Here is a 19944-nt window from a genome sequence, read left to right on the forward strand (position 1 = left end):
GCATTTCCTACCACCCAAGAGCCTGACCCTCCAATGGGCACAAAATAATTTACCTTATATTGCTTGTTACAGTAAGTATATATTGGAAAATAGATCAATAGAAGTCAATCTGTGATCATTGTTCTATCTCACAATAGTGTTACTAAAGCGGAGTGTCTCAGTGTTTACTGGATGTTTTGTGCCTCTCAACCTTCTGTGTTACAATTTTTGCTGACTGAGTTTGATGGTTTTCTAGGAAACAATTTGTTTAACGTTTTTATTGAATCACACTGAGTTTGACACTTACAAAGCTGTTCATGACTGGATCTCAGTCATATAGTGTTCCCACACCATCCCTGCACCAGTGGACACTTCCAGCACCAGTGTCCCCAGGTTCCCTCCCATCACCCCCCACTACCTATCCCCTTCCTGCCTCTATGGCAGGTGATTCTTTACTTCTCTCTCTCCCTCTCTCTCTCTCTCTCTCTCTCTCTCTCTCTCTCTCTCTCTCTCTCTCACACACACACACACACACACACACCCTCTCTCTCTCATTTTGGACACTGTGGTTTGCAATATCCTACACAACATTTTATCAAACCTGCTGTTTTCCTACTGGGCTGGGGTCAGGTGACTCAAACTACTATGGAATGTGGTGTCGCTCCAGAAGCTGGAAGCATTTGGTGGCTTGGCAGCTTGATGAGGTTCAGGTGTGGAGCTGGGCCATTTCTATGCCTGAAACATTGGGTGTGGGTGGGCACTGTTGGCCCTGGGCAGGGGAGGGTAGCTGGGATGTTTGGGGAATCTGCCCAACCCCATTCTGAGGAGGGCCCAGAGGCCAGCCCTGACTGGTCTACATGGAAGATTTAGAGCTTGGCGTTCTTCTCAAGATTACATGAAGAACTGGACCCTTTCTCTGCTGAAAAAGAAAAATTTGGGGGGACTAGATAAATAAAGGAGACGGACATGAGGTTCTTGTGGGACCCCTTGGTTCTTTATGGGAAATTTATGGAGCTTTTCAATCAACCCAGAACACTTTCACTAGAGGTGGAATATTGCCTTGGTGAGGGGGGTGTAGGGGAGGGTTCCATATCTGCTCTATCTCTACTTCCACTTCTGAAAGAATCTCCCCTTGAGAAAGCCCATTACAAAGATGCTTTTCCCCATGAACTAAGGCCCTGGATGTGTAAAAATCTATCTTGTTTATTACATTATATATATATTATATTTAATACAATTCTTGGTATTTGCAAAAAGAATGTTGTTATGGTGATTACAGGTTCTAAGTAATAAATATGATTCATGGAGAAGAGACAGGGCTCAGTCCACAGGCTGTGAGCCCCTCACTGCATGCTTTTCGGTCCCATTTCTGCCTCTTTCTTAGTCCTCATGGCGTCCATGGATCAGGACTGCAAAGCTGGTGCTGGTCCCTGGCAAAAATCCAATATGATTTTTCTTCAAAGGACTTTCAAGGGGCTGGTGAAATAGTATAACAGGTAAGGAGCTTGCCTCGCACGTTGCCAGAAATAGGTTCTATTACCTGAATCCTATATGTTCCCCTGAGCGCTGCCCAGAGTAACTCTGGAGTACAGATACAGTGAGCATCACTGGGTGTGAGCCCTTGCCCTCCCCACAAAGACTTCCTGTTAGCATTAATCTGTTGTTTATATTATCCCAGTTGAAGACAGTTTCAGGCTCTAACTCTGCAGGAGAGATATTACAAAAGGTAAGGTGCTTGCCTTGAATGTGGCCAACACGGGTTTGATCCAATGCACCATATATGGTCCCATGAATCTGGCAAGAGTGATCCCTGAGCACAGAGCCAGGAGTTGTTCCTGAGCGCTGCCTGGTGTGGCCAAAAGCAAAAGGCAGAAAAAAAAATCGTCACCACCAACAATAAAGGGTCTTTAACTCAGATTCCTCGCTCGGCAAACACTGACAGGCATAACCTGAAGGCACAGAAGCATCTCTGGGTTCCTCAGGAACTTATAAGATTGTAGCGAGATACTGAAGTGAAAACCATGGAAAATCGATGAGTCAGTCTCAGCCCTGGACATGGGACAAAGTGCGACAAAGATAAGGTGAGGGAGCAGGTGAGAGGGCGAAGTCCCAGGTCCCAGGTGTGGTCCAGTGTCCCCAGGGTGGTGTTGGGGGCGGGAGATCAGGCCTGGGGATTCCTGGTCTCCAGAGTTTCACTTCTCCCTCTGCAACCTGTGTCAGAGCCTTCTGCCCGGATACTCCTGACCCGTCCCCAGTCCTCACTCCCATTGGGCATCGCTGTCAAGATCAGCCAATCAGCGTCCGCGACGCTCCCGGTTATAAACTGAGGGCACTCGCGAGGGAGTCAGAACCCGCCTGCTTCCTTCAGTATGTGGGAGGTGCGACCCCTCCTGCTGCTACTCTCAGGGGCCCTGGCCCTGACCCAGACCCGGGCGGGTGAGTGCGGGGTCGGGAGGGGAGTTCCTTGCGGGGGGAAGGGTGGGGACTGCCAGGCACTGATGTGCAGGACCCCGAGAGGGAGTTTCTCCGGTTCCCTGCCCGGACGCCCCCAAATGTTCCTCCTTGTCCCCCCAACCCCCAACTCCCCCCGCGCCCCTGTCTCGCCCTTCTCGGTCCCTCCCCCCTTCCCGTCTCCCGAGCCCCCTCCCTTTCCCTCACCCTGGCGCGGGGCGGTGCGGGCCGGGTCTCACCCCTTCCCCTCCCCCAGGCCCCCACTCCCTGCGGTATGTCTACACCGCCGTGTCCCGGCCCGGCGGGGAGCCCCGCTTCATCCAAGTCGGCTACGTGGACGACACGCAGTTCGTGCGCTTCGACAGCGACTCGGCGAGTCCGAGGGCCGAGCCGCGGGCGCCGTGGGTGGAGCAGGAGGGACCCGAGTACTGGGAGCGGGAGACGCGGATCGCCAAGGGCAACGCACAGACTTTCCGAGGGAGCCTGAGCAACCTGCGCGGCTACTACAACCAGAGCGAGGCGGGTGAGCGCGGCCGGGCAGGGACGAGCCAACACGGGGGCGGGACGGGTCGCCCCAAGGCGGGTCCGAGCGTCCCCGAGGCTGAGGGACCCGCCCCGGACCCTTGACCGGGAGGCGCCGCGGGGACCGGGCCCCGGTTTCGTTTTCGGTTCGGGGTTAATCTGTGCGGGCGGGTCAGACTCTCACACCTTCCAGTGGATGACCAGCTGCGACGTGGGGTCCGACGGGCGCCTCCTGCGCGGGTACAACCAATACTCCTACGACGGCGCCGACTACATCGCCCTGAACGAGGACCTGCGCTCCTGGACGGCGGCGGCGGGCACGCAGGCTTGGAGAACCCAGCGCAAGTTCGAGCAGGCGGGTGAGGCTGAGCACAGCAGGAACTACCTGGAGAACATCTGCGTGCAGTCGCTCCTCAGACACCTGGAGCACGGGAAGGACACGCTGCTGCGCGCAGGTACCGGGTCCCGGGTGTTGAGGACCCCTGACCGCCCGGGGGAGGGGCGACTCCCCACAAGAGGGACTTAGTGGGGTTCAGTGTCCGAACAGCGCCCCTTCTTCAGTCAGGAGAGGGACGGACCCGCCTGGTTTCCATGTTCTGTACCACAGAGACTCGCCCTCCCCTCAGGCCTCCCTGTGTCCTCAAGACCTTGAAGTTTCTCAGTGTAGGAGCGTGGGGGGAGGGCGACCTTCTCAGAAATAACGAATATGGCTTCCCTGGGACCCGGCAGCCACCTGTGAACTCTCTCAGGTCTCAGCTCTGACTCCTGCTTCTCTCAGTCACTCACCCTCCACCCAAGGCAGGACAGAGTCAGTGTCTCCTGAGAGACCCTAACTTCCTTCCCAAACCCTGTTCTAGAACTTTCCAAGGAATTAGGATTTTATCCAGTTTCTTTAGCCAAGCTTGTGTCTGGATTTTTACCTTCTATTCCAAACCAATTATCCTGTTCAACGTCATTGTGGAAGTGACCCAAAGTGTGAATTTTCTCATTGTTCCTCCTCAGAAGCCCCCAGAAGCCACATCACCCACCACCCCTTCTCTGACCAGGAGGTCACCCTGAGGTGCTGGGCCCTGGGCTTCTACCCTGCCGAGATCACCCTGACCTGGCAGCGTGATGGGGAGGACCTGACCCAGGACACAGAGCTGGTGGAGACCAGGCCTGCAGGGGATGGAACCTTCCAGAAGTGGGCGGCTGTGCTGGTGCCTTCTGGAGAGGAGCAGAGATACACGTGCCGTGTGCAGCACCAGGGGCTGCTGGAGCCTGTCACCCTGAGATGGGGTGAGGAGGGGGACGGGGCACAGAGCCTGTTCTCAGGGAATCAAGGTTGGCCCCTCTGGGGAACTGCTGAGGGTCAGGCTGGGGCTGGGGTCAGACCCTCTCCTTCCTCCCTTCCCAGAGCCCCCTTCTCAGCCCACCATCCTCACTGTGGGCATCATTGTTAGCCTGGCTATCCTCGGGGCTGTGGTCACTGGAGCTGTGGTGGCAGCTGTGATCAGCAGGAGGAAGCGCTCAGGTAAAATGGGGGCGGGTTGGGGGGAATCTCTCCAACACGGCAAGTCTTGAATCTTGTCCCACTTTGGGGGTCTCATCCATATTAGCTCTCCTGCCTCATTAGTGGGAGCACCACCCGCCCCTGTGCTGTCGCTCACACTCCCCTGTGTGTGCCGCTCTCAGGTTTGCTCAAGAAAGACACTTTCACCCCCATAAGCTGGGGATGAACCTGGTTCCCAGGGTCCCAGGTCACAGGGACTGTCCCTGTGAGCACAGACCGCCAGGAGAGGCTGCTCGTCCTGGAGCGTCTCCGTCCTGCTTTTTTCCTGGTCCTGCCCACAGTCTTCAGAGTTCTGAGGCTTCCCTGGGGTCCAGGCCTAGAGAGCTGCTCTGTGGGCTCAGGACCCAGTGCTCTCCCCAACCTTCCCTGGGCTGTTTCCTTCCCGCAGGTGAGAAAGGAGGACAGTACACTCAGGCTGCAAGTAAGTGTGGGCAGGGCTGGGGCCCTGGAATTTTGGAGACAGAGACCGGAGCCCATGGGAGCTCCCGCACCCCTAGTTCCGCCTCTAGTCCCACCCACTGGGGCTCTGACCTTGGCCTGTTTGTTCCTCCCCAGACAGCGACAGTTCCCAGGGCTCGGATGAGTCTCTCACAAAACCTAGAGGTGAGACTCGAGACTGGAGTGGGCGGGACTGGGCAGAGGGGACAGGACTGGGTTTGGGGGTTCTTTGAGTGGGATGCTGGGAGCTTGCTCAGGATGTCACCACTTCTGTCACTCACCTGGGTCTCTTCATTCTTTCCTCTCACAGTGTGAGACAGCTGCCCTGCTGGGTTTCCTCTCAACCCAAAGTTGTGACTCAAGAACTGCTGATTCTCCTTCTGCCCTGGGACCTGAGTGTGTCTGTGTCCTGTCACACTCTGTGATGGGGGAGACTGACCCACCCCTGCCCACCAGACCCTCCACACTGACCTGCGTTCTCTTCCCTGATGCTCTGGGCTGTGCCAGCAGAGACAGGACTCAGCCGTCTCCATCTGTGTTAGCTTCTTGTTTCCCTGAATAATGTTTCTCCCTTACTGAAATCAGCATCTGATTTGCATTTTTCTAATTCCTGTTTTGTGGGGTTGAGGGTTAATAAAGGAAATCCCTGAAATTTGAGAAGAAAAAAATTAAAATCTTGAGACCTTCCATGTGTTTTCTGTTTTGATTTGAGTCTGTCCCACCTGTGACCAGAGAGGCTGTGAGGGAAAGGGAGGGGACAGAGGTGTGCCCAGTCTGTCTCTGTCTCAGTCATTGTGGGCTTTGATGAACCTCTAACTCCTTTGTTGCTTTGGGGGAGGGGGGCCCAATCCTGGTTCTGCACTCACGGGTCACTCCCGGCAGGCCCAGGGAACCATATGGGATCAAATCCAGGTTGGCCACATGCAAGGTAAGAGCCTCCCCCTGTACTGCTCAAGGTCCATCTAACCCCTGTGTTTTTTCCTGAAATCCCAGTGTGTTACTCTATTTAAAATATTTCTACATTCTATATCCCAGAGATTGTGTGACCCACAACAAACCCCAACACATGAGAACATAATGTCTTATTGTAAATTTTAACTTGAGTTTACACACTAGTGTCAATTGCCTCAAACTGCAAGTGTTTCTCTTGGGCAGAGCCTCACCCATGAGTAAACTTTCTCCTGGACCTGGAGGCTGCATTTGTAGCCGCCCAAAATGTCTAACCTCACACCACTAATATTCCAAGAGTAGCATATTAGTGGCGTTTAAAGTAGAAGGCAACCAAACATAGAGGGACATATATTTTTACAGATATATATATATATATATATATATATATATACATATATATACACATATGGACTGGACTGGGCCTCTTCCGCCCAGATTTCCCATTTTCCAGTAGCTAGGTGGTCACACCCAGGAACTGCCCCCGGCGCAGTGTAATCCCACCAACGGTCAACATCCAGAGAGTTAAACCAAACTCCCAGAAGAGAGCAATGCAGAGAGTCTCTTGCCCGAGCTCCTGGCTGTCTTCCCCGTGGCCCCTTGGAGGGGATTGGCTTCAGCTTCCCTCCCCGCTCCGAGCAGAGCTTCTGTGGTCGAAGAACCCCAGAGCCTAGCCACAGCCATGCTCAAGGTCCCTCTCCACACATTCAGACGAGCCTCACGCATGAAGGTACTGGCAGAGGAACCCAGGTGTGTGGAACCCAGGGCTGAGACCTCCAAGCCTGCTCGGATCAGGACTGGGCCTCTTCTGCCCAGATTTCCCATTTTCTAGTAGCTAGGTGGCCACACCCAGGTACTGCCTCCGGCTCCGTGTAACCCCACCATCGGCCAACATCCAGAGACTATAAAACCAAGCTCCAGCAAGCGCATGGCTGCAAAGCAGCCATGTGACATCTTATAGCCTACTTCTCCCTCTGGAAGAACCTGGCAAGCTACCGAGAGTTTCCTGCCCTCATGGGAGAGTCTCACAAACTCCCCATGGTGTATTCATATGCCCAAACCAATAGCATGATGGGTCTCATTCACCTGACCCTGAAAGAGCCTCCAATGCGGTATAGTTGGGAAGGACGAGCAAGACTTCTAAAATCTCAGGGCTAGGACGAATGGAGACATTACTGAGACCACTCGAGAAATTTGATGATCGATGGGATGATGATGATGATATATACATATATATATAAATCCATATATAAATATTAGAGAAGTGCTTACTTAATGGCCCCTCAGTGAAATACAATAATCTAAACACACGTTCCTCTAAGGAAAGTTTCTTGGATCATTTTCAGCAGTTTATTCATAACAAATAATACAAAATGTATTATTTCGATTCTACTTTGAGGCAGGGGTTCGGGGCCGTATGGAAATATCTGAAATATGGTGGTAGGAAGGTGTTATGGTGGTAGGATTGGTGTTCCAATATTAAATGTAATAAATATTTTTATTTGTACTACTTTATAAAAATAAAATAAAATAAATTTTTTAATTAAAACTAAATTTTGGGGCTGGAGTGATAGCAGAGCAGGTTGCCTTGCACGCGGCCAACCCAGGTTCGATTCCCAGCATCCCATATGGGCCCCTGAGCACCACCAGGGGTAATGCCTGAGTGCAGAGCCAGGAATAATCCCTGTGCATCGCTGGGTGTGACCCAAAAAGCAAAAAACGAAAAAATAAATTAAACATAAATTTTAAAAAGCTGTGTTTGATGCAGTCAAAATGCCCTTCACTGCTCATGCGTGGCCTGTGTTTATGAACTGCATGGTTTAGTTATTTTTATCTTATTAAGTTTATTTCCTCTCCTTCTCTTCATTGTTGTTCTTAGTGATGCTGTGATGACCGGAGGCTGGGCACATGCCTGACTGATGTGTGCATGTGTCTAGCTGTGACGCTCAACACGAGGTTGGTGGGACTTTCCCACGTGCTTACTGGGGGTAAGGCGAAATCCCAGTTGAGGCATAAATTATACTTGTGGTGTCACTGGAATCACTGTGATGCCCACCACATGCCCACCAGAGGCCACAGCTCCTGTTCCTGGTATCCTACTCAATATGCCTTAACCCTGACACCATTTGCTAGAGATAAAAGACTCCATCTATGAGACCCAATTTCAATTCCTAGCATCCCAATGGTTCCAGAGCACTGCCAGGAGTAATTCCTGTGAATGAGCCAGGAGTAACCCCTGTGCAACGCCAGATGTGACCCAAAAAGAAAATAAAAGAGGGAATACATGGTAATCTTTGCAAATTTTTCTCCTTTGATACTAAAATAACATAGGGCATATTTCACATTTTAAAAATATTTTCTTTTCAGCACATATACTAAAATTGGAACGATACAGAGAAGATTAGCATGGCCCTGCGCAAGGATGACACGCAAATTCGTGAAGCGTTCCATATTTTTCGAAGGCCATGTGGGGGAAGGGAGTTGCGGGCTGAATGAGGGCTAGAGACTGAGCACAGCGGCCACTCAACACCTTTATTGCAAACCACAACAGCTAATTAGAGAGAGAGAACAGAAGGGAATGCCCTGCCACAGTGGCAGGGTGGGTTGGGGGGGAGATGGGATTGGGGAGGGTGGGAGGGACGCTGGGTTTACGGGTGGTGGAGAATGGGCACTGGTGAAGGAATGGGTTCCCGAACTTTGTATGAGGGAAGTATAAGCACAAAAGTGTATAAATCTGTAACTGTACCCTCACGGTGATTCTCTAATTAAAAATAAATAAATTATTTAAAAAAAATATTTTCTTTTCAGGGGCTGGAGCAACAGAACAGCGAGTAGGGCGTTTGCCTTGCACGCGGCCGCCCCGGGTTCGATTCCCACCAACCCATATGGTCCCCTGAGCACCGCCAGGGGTGGTTCCTGAGTGCAGAGCCAGGAATAACCCCTGTGCATCGCCAGGTGTGACCCAAAAAGCAAAAAAAAAAAAATTCTCTTCATTCAATAAAAATTTGTTCAATGTATTATAAAAATTAATAATAGCATCTTTACTATCAAGAATGGCTAATAAAATAGTAAAGAATGATTTAATTGGGCTAAACATAAAAATTGTGTTCTAGTCAAGTCTTTTTTTTATTGAATCATCATGAGAAAAGTTACAAAGCTTTCAGGTTTAAGTCTCAGTCATACAATGATCAAACACTCATCCCTTCACCAGTGCACATGTTCCATCACCAAGAACACCAGTATATCTCCCATCCCACCCCAACCCCCGCCTGTGTGGCTGATGATTTTCACTTTAATTCTCTTTACTTCGATTACATTCAATATTTCAACAGAAAACTCGCTATTAATATTTGGATTTTCCCCCAACAATCAGACCTGCTGAAAAGGTATCATTTGATAATATGTTTTCCATTGCTGAGAAGAAGAGCATATAAGGTTTTGGATTTCTGGTATTTTAGTGATTAAGTCCATCAAAAGAAGTTAAAGAAAGAACATTGAGGTAGCAAGGCATGTATTGTTTCCTTGTGTCTGCAAATCAGTGGAAATAGATACAGAACCAAAACTGTAACCAAAACCTTTCCTGGACTAAAAGCATCTGGGTTTGCATCCCAAAGACAAGCTGTGCAAGATTCTGGAATCTACATCCCAAAGACTAGGCTGGGCTAGCACCTGGAATATTCATGTCAAAGACCAGGCTGGGCTAGCACCTGAAATCTGGATGTCAAAGACAAGCCAGGTTTCTGTGAGAAAGGAAAACTAGCTATTTCAATAAACAAAGTATTTACTGAAGGCAGCTTAAAGGAAAAGATGTTTTGCTTCATCCAAGCCAGTCAGGACACATGAGAAATCTCACCCATTTTCATGGGCCCTATGTTCCTTTGTGAGGTGCAGTCTAAATGGGCTCATGGTGATGGCTCAGTCCTGGCCCAACACTTACCACCTCTGGATAGATCAACAAGATTAAAACTCAGCAAGGAAACACTGGCTTTGAAGGAAAAAATAGAAGAGAGAGGGTCAATAGATGTGTACAGGGCTTTACATCCTTACCCACTAGCCCTATAGCACTTTTTCTGTCTGGTCCCTATAGTGCTTTCCCCAGAATAAACAGGGTTTCAGGAGAGAACAGCCCCATCGTCTCCCCACTCCCCACACCAGGCCCTGGATGCTCTTTTCCCCAGTGAGGGGCAGGACAGCAATGGTCCCGCCCTGTCTAAAGGTTCCTCTGCTTGCACAGGATTGGGGCCTGGAAAAGCTGCTAAATAAGTCTAAATACAAGCTTCCAAGATACCCCAATGCCAGTCCCATGTCTTCCACCTGCTGTCACAAGTCTCTCACACTGGGTGCCTAGATGAGGCCCAGGGTTCACCCAAGGGAGCCTGGATCTCTGCTGACCATATCCACCCTTTAATTCTCTCCAACACCAGCAGTTTTGTTTTCATATCTATTTTCCAAACTGATGTTTTATTTTTACCAAATGGAAAAAAATGTAGATTCAAAAGTCTAATACAAGGTTTGGGGCTGGAGAGATAGCACAGCGGGTAGGGCGTTTGCCTTACACGCGGCCGACCCGGGTTCAAATCCCAGCATCCCATATGGTCCCCTGAGCATGGCCAGGGGTAATTCCTGAGTGCAGAGCCAGGAGTAACCCCTGTGCATCGCCAGGTGTGACCCAAAAAGCAAAAAAAAAAAAAGTCTAATACAAGGTTTAAGGTCACAAATATTCTTGTACCCCATTTCCTGAGGCAACTGGTGTTTTCCTTTTAAGTGACTCTCTCATTGTTATCATAGCTGACTGTTAACAACTATCTGTCACAATTGTTAAAAATATCATTCCTATGTATTTGCATAAAGTTTAATATTTTTCCATTACCTCAAACCAAACAACAGATTAAAGGCAGGAGAAAAAGAAATCCAGCTATCTTCTGATGAGAAAGAGTAGATAAATACTTGAAAATTGTAAAGGTAAAGGATCTACTCTTTCACAGCACCATTTATTATTGGAACCATTTTTTCCCTTTTTCTTCTAATTTTGGCGTGGAGACTCTTGAGCAGTGCTCAGGAGGCCTAAGCTCTGGGGTCTCCTGTGCCACACCTAGAGGTGCTCTGAGGACCATACGGTGTCAGATTGAATCTGGTTCCATGTACCAATTAATCCCTGGAATAATTTTTATTTTTTTTAACTTTACACATCTTATTTTTTTGTAAAACATGATTTCCAAAGTTGTTCATCATACAGTTGTTTAAATAGTTGTTTCAATACAACGTTCCACACCAATTCTACTAGCAGTATAACCTTCCCTCCACCAAAGTCCCCAGTTTCCCACCCATCCCTTAAGCATGCCTACTAAGCAACACAAAGTAGTTTATTTCATATTTCTTCTTACAACACATGCTAATACGTAAAATTATTCCTGCATTAAGAACTCCCTTTGTGGGGCTGGAGTGATAGCACAGCGGGTAGGGCGTATGCCTTGCATGCGGCCAGCCTGGGTTCAATTCCCAGCATCCCATATGGTCCTCTGAGCACCGCCAGGGGTGATTCCTGGGTGCAGAGCCAGGAATAACCCCTGTGCATTGCCGGGTGCAACCCAGAAAGAAAAAAAATTCCCTTTGTAAGGCAATCTACAGAATGGGGCAGGATATTCACCCAATACCCGTCTGATAAGGGGTTATATCAAGGTGGGGAGATGGGGTGGGGGCGTGGGAGGGATGATGATGGGTCATCAGTGGAGAACGGGCACTGGTGGAGGGATGGGTACTCAAGCTGTGTATGACTGAAACACAAGCACAAGAATATGTAAATCTGTATCTGTACCCCCACGGTGATTCTTTAATAAAAAAAAAGATTAAACTAAAAAAATAAAATAAAGTTAATCCCATCAAGAATGAAAAAAATTCCCTCTGTAGAGACAGTTTTTACTGAGGTGAATGGTGTGGCACAGACGTCCTAGCTCTCAGCAGTTGCACAGGCATGCTGGCTCTCTGAGGTTGCACAGGCATGCTGGCTCTCTGAGGTTGCACAGGCATGCTGGCTCTCTGAGGTTGCACACATGCTCTGGCACTCTAAGGTTGCACATATGCTCCGCACACAGGGTGTCATGCGGCATCGGAAGGTGGCAGGGCTCAGAGGGACCAGGGCTTGTTTGGGTCTCGTAGCAATGAATAGTAGGGCGTGCAGGTACCCCAGGTTCTGACCCACAGTCTCCCCCTCACCTGCTGTCCAGTATTTGGTTCAGGGCGAGCCATTGTCTCCCTCAGCCCGGCCGGTGCACTTCAAGGAAAGCTGCCCAGACTCCTCCTGCCTTTGCTGACCTGACCCCCAGGACACCCCCAGGACCCCAGAGACCAGAAGCTGGCGCCATGGCTGACGGGAGGCTGGCCACACAGCCCAGCCATGCCTCTCTCCGACCCCCTTTGGTCATCAGCCCCTGTGTCCACCCCTTGTCACTGTGGCCAAGAAAACAGGAAGTGTCTGACTCAGTCGCTGTCCCCTGGGTGAGTTCTGGAGTCGGGGAAGGACACAGAGGAGAGGGTGTTGGCTGCCTTCCACTGGGGGACCCCAAAGAGCCGGTGGGCCAGGAAATGCCCCTCCCCCACATACTTGAGATTATAGGAGTTCCGGGAAGAGCCACAGGCCCAGATTTGGATCCCTGGAGGCGGCCCAATCCCTGCTGGCTGCCGGGTTGGGCTTGTCCAGCAGCTCTGGGGCCCGTTTCCGTCTTAGAGTCTCCTGGAGGGGGCAGAGAGCTGATTCCAAGGACTGGAGCACAGGACCCTCCTGTGGGAGATTCGGGTTCGATCCCTGGCTTGCTGTGGTCTCAGCATGGCTGGATGTGGCCCCCATACCACAGCAGGAGCGACTAGTAGCGTCCCCTGGAGAAGTTTTTTGTGGGAGGGGGGCACACCTGGCTCTGCCATCAGGAATCACTCCTGGCAGAGTGCTCCCCGAGGTCCGTGCTCCCTTAGTGGTGGTGCTCACACTTGCACTTGTCAGGGGTTGCGCTCGTAGTTGAGGTGGCCTGTGTCATGCTCCCACATCTTTTTTTTTTCCTTTTAGAGTCACACCCAGCGATGCTCAGGGGTTACTCCTGCCTCTGCACTCAGTAATTACTTCTGGCGGTGCTCAGGGGACCATACAAGATGCTGGGAATCAAACCCGGGCCAGCCGCGTGCAAGGCAAATGCCCTACCCTCTGTGCTATCGCTCCAGCCCCTCCCACATCTTCTTTCGCCCGTTCTCACTGGGGTCAGGTCTCTCTTGTGGCCCTCGGTGCCCCTGGCAGTGTGGGATCTGACCCCAGCCCCTCCAGCGCTGCGTTCTCTGTGTGCGGGGCCCTCTGGGCTCGTGGCGCATGCTCACAGGCTGGCCTCTGCGTCCAGCTCAGGCTGGGCCTCCCCAGCCTTGAGGATTTGCTGTCTGACACTGCGGCTCCTGTTTGGGGGACCCTGCCAGTCCCCGGGAGGTGGAGGAGCGCCGAGTCTTTTTTCAGTCGCATCTCTGTGGTCCTCAACAGCTAGGAGGGGAGGGACACACAGGCAGGGAAGCTGCCCATTCCCCAGTGCTCGGCCCCTGCTGGCCACCTGCAGAGAAGCGGGGTGGGAGCGCACTGGCAGCCTGGTTGTGGAGAGGCCAGCCCAGAGGCCAGGGCAGTGCTCAGCATCCCCCACCCCGCCAGGGGCGCCCCTGAGCACCACCCCTCCCAGTGGAGATGGTGCAGGTGGTTCACGGTGGTGGCCTGGGCAGGCCTGCCTGCAGAGGGACAGCTGGACAGGACGGGCAGAGGGAGTCAAGAAGCGGGAGGAGGGGCTGGAGCCATAATACAGTGGGTAGGGCGTTTTCCTTGCACGCGGCCGCCCGGGTTAGGTTCCCAGCATCCCATACCGTCCCCTGAGCACCGCCAGGAGTAATTCCTGAGTGCAGGGCGTGTGGGAATGCCCAGAGCACCTGTCGTGGAAACATAAGTCCAGAATTGCAGAGAACCCTTAAGGTTCCCCTGTCCGCACCGTCCCGCAGCCCCCCGCCCCCCCCCGCCCCCGCTGCCAGCTGCCGGCCCTCCTGCAGCCCCCGCAGCGCCCCTCTCCCCTAGGTCTACCCTGCCTCCCCTCAGCCAGGAGTGTGTGAGCTGCATGGCGGGAGTGCGCCCCCTAGTGAGCATGCGAGCTGGGCCAGGGCGCAGGACACTGGGGTAGGGACTGGACGATGCAGGATTCGATGGTCGCAGCTCCCAGCGGCAGCCCACATCACAGCAGCAGTGCAGGAAGGCGATCGGGGAGGGAATCTTAAACACAGTGTATAGGGGCCGGCCTTGTTCGCAGCCAACATCCCCTAAGGTCCCCTGAGCCCCACCAGGAGTTACCCCGGAGCACAGAGTCTGGAGTAAGCCTGAGGAGCGCCAAGTGTGGCCCCCAAACGGAAACCAAGAAAACAAAATATCTGAGTTTGATTTCCAGTGACCGAAACCAAAGCGACCCTCCCCCACCACACACACAAATACTGCAACACACTTTGCCCATCAATTCTACTTCTAGGAATCTAGTCTACTGGGTGTGTGTCTGTGTCTGTGTGTGTGTCTGTGTGTGAGCACGCGCAAGGGCAGCATTGTTCTGTAATAGCAGAAATTTGAAAACTGCCAAGTGCCCATCAGCAAGGTCCCACCACTATCTAAAAGTAGGTCTTTGCAATTTGACATGATTTGACAAATAACATAGCTGATTTGCGGTTCTAGAAATGCTAAAAAAAATCTAACAAATGGTGACAGCAAAAGATTTTTTAAATATTTTGTTGGTGATTCCCCCATGGCAGAGCGTGGCAAGCTATCCATGGTGTACTTGATATGCCAAAAACAATAACAATAAGTCTCAAAATGGAGATGTTACTGGTGCCCACTCGAGCAAATCGATGAGCAACGGGATGACAGTGACAGTGACAGTTGGTGATTCAAGCAGGTCACAGTGCTGTAGCCTGTCGGCATTTGAGTAGAGAGTGGGAGGGCAGGGTACCCTCGGGAGGGGGGGTCTGTGCAGAGTTCCCCTTTTCCTTGCGGATTGGGGAGGAGGCCCATGTGCCTCTTAGAAGGACCCGTGGCCAGTTGCTCCCGGGGTGAGGAGCCTGGTCGGGAGGGGGTTCACTGTGCTCTCTGCTGCGCTGTAACTTCAGAGCCTGCGGACTTTCCCGTCCTGCCGTGCTGGGGCTGTGCAGCATTAGGCCGGGCCTTTGACTGCTCTTGTCTCTTCTGGAAAGAAGGGTGATGCCCCCCACTCTCTGTCACCCAGCTGAGCCTCCCTGGCTCACCCCTCACAGACGTGAGCTACCATCCAGACCTGCTGGAGTTTGGGGGTCACTAGTGAGCTGTCCGCCTGATGCCCTGACTCCCTGGGTGAGACGGGCATGAGAGAGGAGAACGGGACGGTGCTTGCATCTGAGTGAGGCCATTGAGAGAGCTCTGCCTCGCATGCAGTGGCGGAGGGTCAGGGGGTGCTGGTTGCATCCCAGGACCACCAGGAATGACCCCTGAGCACTGTCGGGTGCAGTCTCAGACCAGTAAGTGCAGAGCGTGTGGAGGGTGCAGGTGTGCTGCAGTTGCAGTTGGAGCCTCACTGGACCCCCTGGCCTCGAAGACCCCACTGGGAGCTCTAGGTAGGATCTTGTGGGGGGGGCAGTGGTGCCCAGGGCTTACTCCTGGTTCTTTGCTCAGGGGTCACTCCTGGTGGGTTCGGGGGACCATATAGGGAGCCGGGGATCAAATCTGGGTCAGCCGCGTCTAGGGCAATGCTGTGACCCCTCAGGCTGCAGCTAACCCAGGTCTGCCTGACCAGGACTGAGCTCCCAGATTTAAGGCAGATCCTCAAATTCAGTAACTGTGGGGCCGCCTGCTATTTCCTCCCGTCCCTCCTACCCTCCCTTCATTTTGGGGCCACACCCGGCAGTGCTCAGGGATGTTTCCTGGCTCTGTGCTCAGGAGTGACCCCTGGTGGTCCTGTTTGTGTTGCTGGGGGCTCGAACCAGGGTGGTGGCCACTGTCCCTGCGAGCAAGGCCAGCGCCTTAACCCCTGTCCTGTCTCTGTGCCCAGCTGCTGATTTCAGTCTTGGCCTGTGCCCTGACCACCACCTGCTGCCCAGGAGCAGTGACAGCTGCTGAGATGACCCCCCAGAACACTGGACTTGGAACTGCACAGGATTCTCATGTGTTGCAAACTTCTGATTTTTTTAGTTTTGTCCCTGACTTCTCTGGTTTGAAGACCACACTCTGCTGGGGTGGGGGTTTACCCAGCTGGGGGGTCCTACAGTGTGGGGTTGAACCTGGACCCAGCACACAGCCTGGCGGAGTCAGGCGACCCTGTGTGGTGCGGGTTCTGAATCCAGTGTGACCAACCTGCAAGGCAAGTGCCCTCTACACTGTCCCATCCTCCTGGCAACGTGGCGGTGAGACACGCTGTCCATCAGGAAGGAGAGTCCGCCCCCCAGCAGGGCCTGGCCTGGGCCCCTCCAGCAGAGCCCTTTCCTCACGGATTTCCAGGCAGGAGTGGGTGGAAACGGGTTTCCTGAGCAGGGGCCCGGGCACGTGCGGGGCTGCAGAGGAGGAGTCTCGGGGGCTCTCAGGGCTGGGCCCCTCTCGGTGTGAGGCTGAAGTGGAGCCATGACAGGCTCCTCCTTAAGACCAAACTCAGCAGGCCTGAGTCTCGGTTTCCCCCATCAGAAAGTCCTGACTTCTCAGGACACAGTATCACCCTGGGCAGGTAAACCGCGCCATGGCAATAACCTATCAGAGTAGAGGGCACGGGCAGTGGCGCCCACCCATCAGAGAGGGCCGAGGGTGTGGAGTTTCAGAACAGGACAGGGACCAGAATTGGAAACATATTGCCAGTTCCTGGAGGAATGCTGTTATGTAATGAAACCCTATAGAAACTGCTCAGAATTCAGAGGTGGGGTCCTTGTCAAGACTCCACTGCGTTGGATGGGACTCGGACCCTACCTCGAGCTAACAATAAAGAGTCACTGGCAATTTGCATTTGCATCCTGCGTCTGGTCTGGTTAATGTGCAAGTGAAACTCCCTTCCCAGGACAGAACACCAGAATCCTTAATGAACACAGAACACCAGATTTGGTAGCTTCCAGGTTGTCAGGCGTCTCGGCCTGGCTGGGGAGATCTGTCTGATGTGACTGTTTGCACCTTTTGGTGGCCCGTATCTGTGACTCACTGTGTTGGCAGGAACATACTCTGTGCTCTGTGTCAGGGGTTACAAGGAAAAACCTCATCAAAGACAGCAACTGATGGGACACGGGAAGGGAGTCTTAGGACAGAGGACAGCCATTCCGCCCCTGCTCTAAGACAGAGATTTGCAGGGGACTGGAGAGAGAGCACAGTGGGCAGGGCACTTGCTTCACAAGTGGCTAACCCAGGTTTGATCCCCAGCACCCCTGGGGTCCCCCGAGCACTGCCAGAAGTGAATCTGAGTGGCCGGAGAGCCAGGAGTCAGCCCTGAGCACCGCCAGGTGTGGCCCCGAAATACAAAAAAGTCAGCAGAGAAGAGTGTCCGTGTCTGCGCGGGGTCTTCTCCCCTGAGGGACAGTCTTCCACTCGCCACAGTCACACGGCGACTGACCGTCTCCTGCCGGGCACCCAGGCCGACTCATGGCCAAGCCTGGACTCTGGTTGAAAGTGATTTTAGGGTTTATGGATTGGTCAGTAGGGCACGGCCTGGAACTCCAGGGGTCCATCCTCAGATGTGAAATGAAGAATTTGACGCAGAGGGTCTTTGAATCCCCTCAGCTCTTAAAATTAACTGTTTAAGTCCACAGACGAGACCCTGGTTCTCCTTTCGGCCCCTGGAAGCCTAGTGGAGACTCAAGGTTGGAGCAGTTTCGGGAAGAGCCAGCGGGGGGCGCTGCACCACCTGACTGGGCACAGGAAGCATCACGCCTCAAAGATGCCAGCCCTTCCCTCTCTAGAAGCAAACAGGCTCAGGGAGGGGAAGTGAAGGTCGCACAGCTACTGGGTACGGGCTCCAGATGTGGCTCTTGTGGCCCTGCATTTGGCGCCCTCTGGGGGTCACTGACATGCCCTCTGCCCAGCCTTCCTGACACACCGCACTGACCTCCACCCTCAGACTGGCAGGACCTCACAGTGCTCAGGGGAGGGGTGTGACTCAAGATCCTTTTGGTTATCAAGAGCCATGATCCAGGTGGTGGACATTGGTATGGGTGGTGGACAGTGGTCTGGGTAGTGGACGGTGTTTTGATTGGTGAACGGTGCTGTGGATGGTGGTCTAGGTGGTGGACAGTGGTCTGGGCATTGGACAGTGGTCTGGACAATGGACGGTGCCCTGGATGGTGGACGGTGATCTGGATGGTGGACAGTGGTCTGAGCGTAGGGCAGTGGTCTGGGCAGTGGACAGTGGTCTGGACTGTGGATGGTGGTCTGGGCAGTGGTCTGGGTGGTCTGTGTGTGGTCTGGTGACAATAGAAGCAGAAGAATCCACTGGCTGGGGTCTCCTCTGCTTCTCACTCTCCCCCCATAAAAGAACTGTGCGGGACTGTGCAGGGCTGGAACCACAGGGAGGTCCTGGCCATGCATGCCACCAACCCGTGTTTGATCCCCGGCACCCCCCAGGGTCCCTAGAACACCAACAGGAGTGACCCCTGAGTGCAGAGCCAAGAGTGACACCTGAGCACAGTGGTTGTGGCCCCCAAACAAGCAAAACTTTCTAAAGCACCATGCAGGGGGGGTTTACTCAGACCACTGTGCCGCTGAGTGTGGGCCAGCATCAAACACGTCCCCTGGGTGGCTGAAAAGAGAGCCTGGGCATCCGGGATGCGAGCATTAGGTGTGGCCGGGAAGCAGCCCCCAGCCCCACTGAGTCTGGGTGTCGTCTCGAGGGGGGAGGGGGTCACTCTCATGGAGGAAGACTCGGCGAATATGAGAAGGGCACAGAACTAGTGTCCTGGCTGAGCCTGGAGGCAGGAAACATTCTGGGGTGAGGAAACGCACATCAGGAGATGCGGTGGGAAGGACCCTGGCCCTGCCTGCCAGTTGGGGGTCCGCTGCTCAGACCTGTCGTTTGCACAGTCTCCCCACTAAGGGCGAGACTGCGGTCAGAGTCCTCACTGTAACACCCACCTGTGGCCATTTGAATCCTAATTCTCTGAATCTCGCCCTTTCTTGCAACCCCTTTAGTTGGGTATTTCCCAAGGCATGTGACAGAGCAACCCCTAGAGGGCGCTCGTGTGCCATGGGGCGTCCTAGTGGCCAGACGCTTCCCAGGAGGTCTGCAGGGCCCCAGTGCCCAGGCTGGAGAGAACTTGCAACCCCTCCCCATCATTCACCCCCACTTTCAGAGTGGTACCCCACCGTCCCCCGGTCCCCGAAGCCAGGGCATGCCCAAGTGATGTGGATTCTGAGAGGCCTCTCAGCTTCCCCTTAGTATCAGGGGCAGGAAAGACTGTACAATCCCAGTCACTCTGTGGTGGGCGCCAGAGTCTCAGCTCAGGGGCGCTACCCAGGAATCACGACGCCCCCAAACAGGGCTGGCACCTGGAAGAAAGGTTGAGGGGTGGGCTGGAGAGATGACACAGTGGGGAGGGCGTTTGCCTAACATGCGACCAACCGGGTTTGGATCCCAGCACCCCACATGGCCCCCGGGCACTGCCAGGAGTCATCCGGGAGAACTGCTGGGTGTGGTCCCAAAGACAACAGAGCCCCCTGCCCTCTCCCCAAAGTGGGTGTCCACAGGACGAGCAGGGTTGGGCCCCTGGGGAAGCTGGTCTCATTTCCTGCTCCCAGCAAAGTGCTCCGAGTGCTGTGAGGGACAGAGGGCAACATTTGGTCCATGGCAGACACGCCTGGCCCAGGCTCTGCTCTGCAGGAGAGGGTCTGCATACGCTCCCCAAGGGGTCCCCAGCCCTGTGTGGCTGTGGCCCCAGCTACTGCTAAGCGTTTACTGTCACATTGTACCCATTCCTGTAATCCCATGGATGGACAAACCACACAGGCATTTGTGTCATGTTCATGCACATGGTATCACCACCCCAGTGTCCTGTGCAGCATGCAGACCCCC

At 53.3% G+C, this 19944-nt stretch overlaps 1 protein-coding gene and 1 non-coding gene across 2 annotated transcripts; both read left to right on the forward strand.

The window, feature by feature from the left end:
• Positions 1-2348: 2348 nt before the first annotated feature.
• Positions 2349-5257, forward strand: LOC129401645 (saoe class I histocompatibility antigen, A alpha chain-like). Its single transcript, XM_055124378.1, has 8 exons — positions 2349-2415; positions 2687-2953; positions 3129-3407; positions 3955-4230; positions 4349-4465; positions 4893-4925; positions 5060-5107; positions 5253-5257. Exons 1-8 carry the CDS (start codon positions 2349-2351, stop codon positions 5255-5257), a joined length of 1092 nt encoding a protein of 363 aa, XP_054980353.1.
• Positions 5258-8244: 2987 nt separating this feature from the next.
• LOC129402804 (U6 spliceosomal RNA) lies at positions 8245-8347 on the forward strand. Its single transcript, XR_008628846.1, has one exon. It is a non-coding gene; the product is annotated as a U6 spliceosomal RNA (small nuclear RNA).
• The last annotated feature ends 11597 nt before the right edge of the window (positions 8348-19944 follow it).

This window comes from Sorex araneus, chromosome 2, assembly GCF_027595985.1.
Source record: "Sorex araneus isolate mSorAra2 chromosome 2, mSorAra2.pri, whole genome shotgun sequence".
NCBI classification, from domain to species: domain Eukaryota; kingdom Metazoa; phylum Chordata; class Mammalia; order Eulipotyphla; family Soricidae; genus Sorex; species Sorex araneus.